The following is an 8,596-nucleotide window of genomic DNA, read 5'->3' as shown; positions in this document are numbered from 1 at the left end:
TCTACATGTCTGAAATAAGTTATAACTTTTATCCCTTTGTTTTCTTGTAATTTTCATGCAATTTTCAAGAAATGATGTGTATGTTGCATGGATTGTATAATTTCTATCCCTGGACTCCTCAGCCCTTGGCTGGTGGAATCACATGCTATGATTACACTTAGAAGTGATTGTGAAATTTCTTCCTAATAAATGAATTTAGTGGTTGTAAATTTTCATTATCTAACCTTTTGTTCTTATTTTTTATGTGTGAGCTTGTCATCATTGCTTCATTGTTTTAACTTGTATTTAGTTTATGCTCCCTTATGTCTTACTGTTGGAATTTGCATGACTGCTTTGTATGATTTGTCAGCTTTAGATTGTCTGTTCCTTTGCTGATGTAAAGGTATTCCGGTTTGTACATATCCTTTCTTCAATCTATCAGTTTTTTTTCAGTTCTTCCCAAGTCTTGCACTGACTGTTTCAACTGCAGCATATGCTTGGTCAGGGCAAGACATTTTTTGTTGGCCTGTTTTGGTAAATATTGATTATTGAACAAGTACAATTTTTTAACATAAATCGTACATGTGTTCTTGGTGGAAGAGTGATGTGAAACAAGATAAAGCCTCAGCAAACAGGTTATTCCAAAGGATTTGAAATGATATTCACCTTAAAGTATTTTGGACTACATTAGCAAACAAGAATTTGTTTGACCTCGGTTTAAGTGAGAAAATGAGTTCTATTGCAGGTGGCATTAGAAATTTTAGTTTGACATCAGGGAACCATTTTTGGTGCCCATTCCGGCTAACATTAATCACAATATCCACCATCTTGACCAAGTCTTGGTGAGTACTTGCCAAGTTCTGACCTGAGACACTCTTGTACGGTTAGAAGCCTTAACTTACACAATGAATCTGACAGCCAAGACTTGTGAATTGAACTGTCAGATTTGTAAGTATGCTAAAGAACAGGAAGACAATTGAATATAAAAAAAGGGCATTAGAATCAATTACATATTAGTTTTGAAAAATTGCTCTTTTGTCTGAGCTTTTCTGCCAGGTTTGAGTCATAAACTGGCTTGCCAAGTCTAAATCTTGCAACTATGATGTCCATTTGTGATGTTTTTCGTCGTCAAGTCATACAGTTATATTTCGTGAGCTTGTTCTGGCAAGGAGAGTGGAGAGATATGACATTAACATTCTTTAAATTTTCTTCTTTCTAAGCCAGAATGAAAGGTGGAAAAAAGCCAAAAGCTTCATTCTTTTCAAAATTCCATTTTTTCCCCTTGTATCCAGAACTTAATATTATGTGCAAGAGACAACACAATATTGTTCACTGGTTTCTCTTATTTAATACTTTTGGCACAATAAGTCTATAAATTGTAAATAATAAATATGCTTGTGTGAATTGCAAACATTCTTTATTCTTAACTCTAATTTGGTATGTTTTGCAGCATCTCATTGTCACCTAACTCATATGGATAGTCACGGCTTAAATATGGTACCTCAACTTTCTGGGAAAGCCAGTTTGTGTCTTGGCTCTGAACCGTATGATTTTAGTGTTTCCCAACATGACAGACTCCTTTCAGATATGCTGGTTGAACTTAAAGAACAGTGCATGAGTACATTTAAGGATTATCTAGTTCGTCATAATGCTCCAGCAGATGTGCCTGATGATGTCCAAGATAACTCATCTGAAGAAGATGATCCAAAGCCAAATAAACTTCTCGAGGGAACAAAGAAGCACAAATAGGACCTTTGAATTTGGTCAACAACTTATTGGTGTCTACTTTGTATACTACATTTGCAGCTGGCTCAAGTTCACAAATTTGATAGGATTAATTGGCATTGTTGCAAATGTCGTAAGTTTTTATTCGAAGAATGGTTGTAAAATATTCCCTTTGTTGATTATCCTCTCTCCACATTTTACTCAAACATTTTCCGTGAAATAGTATAATGACCTTTAGCATGAACTCATGAGAATCTTATGCTTTTTTCGAAATGCCATTTGAAGATAATAAGTTTAAATGTGAATCAAACAATATAGGGGTGGATCAGTTGATTTAACATTACTCTTGCGGCTTGCCAATAGGAATGAAAGTAAATGCAATAGATTGAGGAAGAGTCCAGTGATCTACACTGCTGAAGGGTGTTTCCGGAATTTAGGTTTAAGTTACCACAGATCTAACTAACTTGAAATCTATTCGTTGTTTCATATTCATGAATATGTGAATTATCTACTTTTTGAGTGTACAAAGCTAACTTGCCAAGTATCTCCCTAATTTCCTTTCCTGTGAAGCACTTGAGGAATTGCAAATTGCAAATGCATGCAATTCTAGTAGTAGACCGTAAAGCATGGAATGTCAACATCATTCTAATGTGCCTACGCAAATTCTGCTCATCCAGACTTGTTAGTGTGGTAGCAATCTTCATTGAGGCTGAGACTGATTATTTTGACATCTTACTAATACTTGAATTCTTGGTATTAATGTTGTGGTAGACTGACGAAATAATTGTTTTGGCCTTCCATAGTTCCCCAATGTTCAAATTGATAAAAAGAGAGAAGTTAAGGATGTGTAGAATTAATCTTTCTGTCTGTTTAGTCATCTCCAGATTGTTGAGCAGTTAAGATTAATAGTGTAAAGGAAACCAAATCTGAATTTCATTGAAACCCCCAGAATTGTGATGCTTCCATTACCTCTGTGTGGTTCAATGGCCCACTCGTTTCCATACATTTACTACCGAGGTTCATTGTAGATCCAAATTATCGTAAGATATAATGAACGAAGTTTCACTAAGTTTATCAAACCCTAACAATAAGGGATTTGTTATAACACCGGATGGCACCTCCAACATAAACTCATTAGAATTTTGTTCTTGCATTCAAACAAGAATATAGCTTACGTAAAATCAAATAGTGACTGCCGCTAGACTTATGCTAAAATATATTTATAAAAAAATATCTTTACAAGAGAGATGGCTTCGTATATCCAAAATAGTCCGGTGTCTCGAATGGAAAATCTCCCAGTGTGATAGGTAGAGCAACTAAAATTTCCCAATTTTCTCAACTTTTGTTATATTTTATCGTAAGTCAAAATTCGTTCTTTTTGGGTGGGTTTGGAATTGTTCATAGAAAAACATGTTTAAAAAATAAAAATAAAATGGAAATAAGTTCTTACACTACTATGCTAATAGCAAATCAATGTAGTGAAATTTACCACCACCATGTCTATGTTTTTAGTTCAATAGGATATTAACTAGCCCTTGCACCTTTCAAGGGTGCAAGGGTTAAGTGGATAGTATTATATACTTTGGATGATGTTCTTGAATAGTTGTTTATAAACTCTTCCTATCTACTTCCTTACCTCTATCTTTATATCTTTCTTATTCACACATATAGACACTCATTTCTCTCTCTCTCTCTCTCTCTCTCACAAACACACACACACACACACACACACTCTCTCTCTCTCTCTCTCTCTCTCTCTCTCTCACAGACACACACAGACACACATAGACACACACACACACCTTCTCTTTACCTTTTTATCATCTATATCTATATCATAATTCTTTTATTTCTCTTTGATCTACTCTATTTTGTTTATCTATTCACTATCCATATATCACCTCATATATCTTTATCATTCTCGCTCTTCATTTGTATCGCCTCCTCTTCCTATTTATCTCCCTTCCACTCCTTTCCTCTTTGTCTCTCCCTTCATAACTATCCTCCACTTTGATTTTCAATTATGATCCATCTATTTACACAAGTTGTCTCTCCTTGTGTTTACCTATCTATCTTTATCTCTAACAATCTTTTCACCTCTCCACCCCTCTTTTTTATTTATATTATTCATTTTACTTGCTTCCCTCTAACTCTCTCCTTATCTCTCATTATAATTATCTATCCCTTTAACTATTATTTCTTATACAAAATGGACAACATAGCTATTTAAAATCAATAATTCAAAATTATGTCTCTGTCTCTCTCTAGACCTTGTTAATGCTTTGTCTATCATGATTGTGCAATAAATACTTTCATGAATACAAATAAGAAAAATAATGATAAATAATGACCTATAATCAACAAGATCAATAAGTGAATGTTAAATATTAACTTTTGATAAATCGACACATATGTAGACAAATGATTCTCAAGGCTATCATTTAAAAAATTCTAAGATTAATAATTTAATATTATATTTTAGACCATAATTATAATTCATTTGTTATGAATAAATGTTACGTTTTTATTATAAAAGCTATCATTTAGCACTCCTAGTCTCTTTCAAACCTAATATATTGGATCCTTTTCACCTTACTCAAAAAAGACATTGGAGAATTGAGAATTTTTTTCTCCTTTCGATTCTTATGTAAGGGCATATTTGCCTACTTTTTTATGTTTGAGAATATTTTTTAGTGCAAAGCACATGTTCACTAGTGATGATATTAAACATCTTAAGTGGAGATTCATAATGTTCTATAGCACTCTAGCTAGAACTACGCTCTTGATAGTTGACTCTATCCTTGGGCATTTATACTTTTGACTAGGACTATATGCTAAAAGTTATTTCTATTATCATATTAAATTATTGACCAAAGCTAAATATTATTGTGAAATTATTTTACTAAGGTTACAAAGATTCATCCATTCACTCATTTTAATGGTACGAGATTGAACTATTTTTGAGGAATTTATATTTATTTTTATTGGTAACTGGCCAAAGCCTAACTATTTATTGTTTATTGTAATTAATTATTCTTATGTATTAAGTTTGCTTAGACTTGAATTCAAGACCTCCAAGATGAGAGGTTTGTAACTTACCACTGTGTTGTAGGCTCTTGCTATTTTTGAAGAATTTTTGTAACATAATATTTCTAAAAATACTTCAAAGAAGTTTACAATTATTTTATTTATTTAGAAGATTTTTAAAAAATGTTTTAAACTTATTTTATTTATTACAAAAATTTATTTATTATTTTGTAACGCCCCGCTCGGGAACCCAAGAGAAATAAACCTAATATGTGACAAAGTTTACTGAACTATTTAAAAAAAAAAAAAACGTTTAAACAACATCAAGATAACATTAATGCGGAAGCAATAAGAACATACATATCAAATACACATTTGCAAATATAGATACAGTTTCAATTCCTCAAGAGTCCCTTTACGTTGAGTCACATTTAATAATTTTAAATTAATTAGTTTAAGTTCCAAGTACAATGTCTCAAGATCATAAAGAAATAACAGATACATAATCGCATAAGCAAATGCATAAGTATAAACAATACAATGAAAGTACATCCAATCAATAACATCCACTGCACATGTCGCAGGGTATGTGAGCAAAGATACAATACATCAGAATACATGATAACATATATACATCATCTGAAAAGAAGTCTCTGCGATAAGAAATAAGAATGATAAAGGTACATTTTCTGCATCGAACATCCAACAGCTGGCAATGTGAAGGGGAACCCAAATGGTAAGAAGACACTACCTCCCGACCGCGTGGTTACCTAGTCAGGCTTCCACTCCCACCGTGCAGGGAAGATAATGAACGATCCACATACGACTATCAAACATAAAACATTCCTAGGCAAGGTACCCCTAATAGCCAAAACTACCTCAAAGGTAACGCATGCTACTCAAGAAGATAAAATAATCCAGAAAGAAAGAACACTCAATCCAATACTGACACCACATAACCAAACATCATACACGAACCAAGTATAAACCAAATACTAAAATCATAAGATAAAGTCAATGAAACATAATCACCTCAAGTTAAAAGCCACATGTCAAATGTACAACATCCATGAATCACCAATCATCATCAATGAAAGTAAATAACCATAATAAACACATCTGGCAATAGATACACCACCAACAATAAGTACACCACCAGAGGTACACAAATCTACGGAGGAGACTCAGATTGCAAACTAGGGAGTGTCATCACATGGCTGCTTGAGTTACCCTGGACTGATCTCTTAATCGACCCCGGACCCTCAAGCGTTGAGTTACCCTGGACTGGTTACTCTGAACCCCGGACCCTCAACATCACACATATGGAAAATTAGAAAGCCCTCTCAAGAAGACGAGACACTCATCTCATTCCCATCCTTAGTCTATACAAGCACTAAAGGCATGGGTAGATCAAAAATCTCTAACTTATCTTTTTTGTGCGTTTCCCCCCATAAATTTTAATTACTAGATTATCGCTTATTATATAACTTGCATTAGGTTACCCTGGTACTGACCACTTTGGGTCTCGGACCCCTATGCAAGCCACTTCCAAGTCACGTACCTAGACAACCTCTCCTAAGCACATAAAAACACAGTTGTGTCCCATACCACAACAACCCTAAAGATCAAACTCGGTTCCTTAATAGGCAACCTGATAATAGGATGGCTCTCCCACCCAAGTACACATAAATGCTTCATAAAGTAAACCTCATAAATATAATTTTCAAACTGAATCACAAAACACATCATGACATCCAGCAACATGAATGGTGTAAAAGAAATCTCAAACAAAACCTCTAGTGTACATCCTAGACTGGTGAACACCTAATCGACTCCAAAATCCAAAAACATCGACAATACAAGCAAAACAATACAGTCTCATAGTTTAGTTTGATTTGGGATTACACCATAGAGTCAAAGGTAAAGTTTTAGTTTTGTCTTTCAATGAATGTTTTAAGTGTATAAGATTCTCAATTTAACCCACCCAGTAACCCATTCATTTATTTGACTCAATATATATAAAATTATGATCATTTTTCCTAAAAGAATAGTCTGAGTATACCTATTTATTTCTTCAAGTTATAAAAGTAACACTTAACAAATCTAATCATGTCCCTTAACAACAATAAATAAGTTTACTCATTCGTTAAATAACTCTCGATATTAATAATTCTTAATAAATCAAAATTTAAGTCAATTATTAATTTTTACTAAACCATATTATCAATTATTAATAATTTTATATTATCAACTATTAAAATTTATTATCCCTACCCCCCATGTCCTTCTCGTGCGACGGTCAGTCGTTGTCGCAGCAGTGACTGCTGCAACAGCAGCAGTCTGCTACGGTAGAGCTGCAATAAGTTTTAAGGGCCGCGACCAGTTTTAAAAGCCGACGGGCTTAAAACGTTTTTTTAATATATTTTTTTTTAAATTTTAAATTGTATTTTTATTATAAATTAGTTTTTATTAAATTTTAATAGTATTAAACTTTTAAATTATTAAATTTAAATTATATAAAAAATTTAATTATTAAATTTTAAAATTATATTATTATTAATTTTTATTAATAACTAAATTAATTATTAAAGAATGAAATATGGTTTTAAAAGATTATTAATTAACTTAGTTAGATTGGATTAACTAAGAATTATTAATAATGAAGGTTATTCAACGAAGTTGTAAACTTAATTATTGTAATACTAATAAAATTATAAACTTATAAAAACAACTTTTAAATGGCATATACATGTTTAAATGAAATTTTAAATAAAATTAAACTTTTTAAATAAAACTCAATTGGGAAGTGGGGGCCACAATCTCCCCCAACCCCCCCTTGGCACGGATGCCGCCGACAGTTACTGCTGGCGCAGGCGCTGTGACAGCAGGCCTGCCATATGGCAGCTAAGCCTTTTAAAAGGCTTGCGCTTGCTTTGAAAGCAATGCACTTTTTGTATTTAAAATCATTTTTTTTTGTTAAAAAGTTTATATTAAGTTTTAAAATTAAATCAAATTTATATTATTAATTATTAATAATATTATTAACAATTTATATTATTAATTATTAATAATATTATTAGTAATTTATATTATCAATTATTAATAATTTTATATTATCAACTATTAAAATTTATTATTAAATTAATATTTATATATTTTATTAATAATTGAAATATGGTTTAGTAAAAATTAATAATTGACTTAAATTTTGATTTATTAAGAATTATTAATATCGAGAGTTATTTAATAGATGAGTAAACTTATTTATTGTTGTTAAGGGACATGATTAGATTTGTTAAGTGTTACTTTTATAACTTGAAGAAATAAATAGGTATACTCAGACTATTCTTTTAGGAAAAATGATCATAATTTTATATATATTGAGTCAAATAAATGAATGGGTTACTGGGTGGGTTAAATTGAGAATCTTATACACTTAAAACATTCATTGAAAGACAAAACTAAAACCTTACCTTTGACTCTATGGTGTAATCACAAATCAAACTAAACTATGAGATTGTATTGTTTTGCTTGTATTGTCGATATTTTTGGATTTTGGAGTCGATTAGGTGTTGACCAGTCTAGGATGTACACCAGAGGTTTTGTTTGAGATTTCTTTTACACCATTCATGTGGCTGGATGTCATGATGTGTTTTGTGATTCAGTTTGAAAATTATATTTATGAGGTTTACTTTATGAAGCATTTATGTGTACTTGGGTGGGAGAGCCATCCTATTATCAGGTTGCATGTTAAGGAACCGAGTTTGATCTTTAGGGTTGTTGTGGTATGGGACACAACTGTGTTTTTATGTGCTTAGGAGAGGTTGTCTGGGTACATGACTTGGGAGTGGCTTGCATATGGGTC

At 32.1% G+C, this 8,596-nt stretch overlaps 1 protein-coding gene across 1 annotated transcript; it reads left to right on the top strand.

The window, feature by feature from the left end:
• Positions 1 to 1,434: 1,434 nt before the first annotated feature.
• LOC149539024 (uncharacterized) lies at positions 1,435 to 1,948 on the top strand. Its single transcript, XM_089799053.1, has one exon. It carries the CDS (start codon positions 1,453 to 1,455, stop codon positions 1,726 to 1,728), a length of 276 nt encoding a protein of 91 aa, XP_089655179.1. The 5' UTR covers positions 1,435 to 1,452; the 3' UTR covers positions 1,729 to 1,948.
• Positions 1,949 to 8,596: the final 6,648 nt, after the last annotated feature.

Source organism: Cupressus sempervirens, chromosome 9 (genome assembly GCF_028749045.1).
Source record: "Cupressus sempervirens isolate cs-2001-9-10 chromosome 9, ASM2874904v1, whole genome shotgun sequence".
NCBI lineage: Eukaryota > Viridiplantae > Streptophyta > Pinopsida > Cupressales > Cupressaceae > Cupressus > Cupressus sempervirens.
Note: the sequence above shows the minus strand (reverse complement) of the source record. Positions and strands in the feature narration are given on the sequence as shown.

Bases quoted from the DNA above. Each gene is read 5' to 3' on its own strand.
- LOC149539024 (XM_089799053.1), top strand. From the start codon at position 1,453: ATGGATAGTCACGGCTTAAATATGGTACCTCAACTTTCTGGGAAAGCC.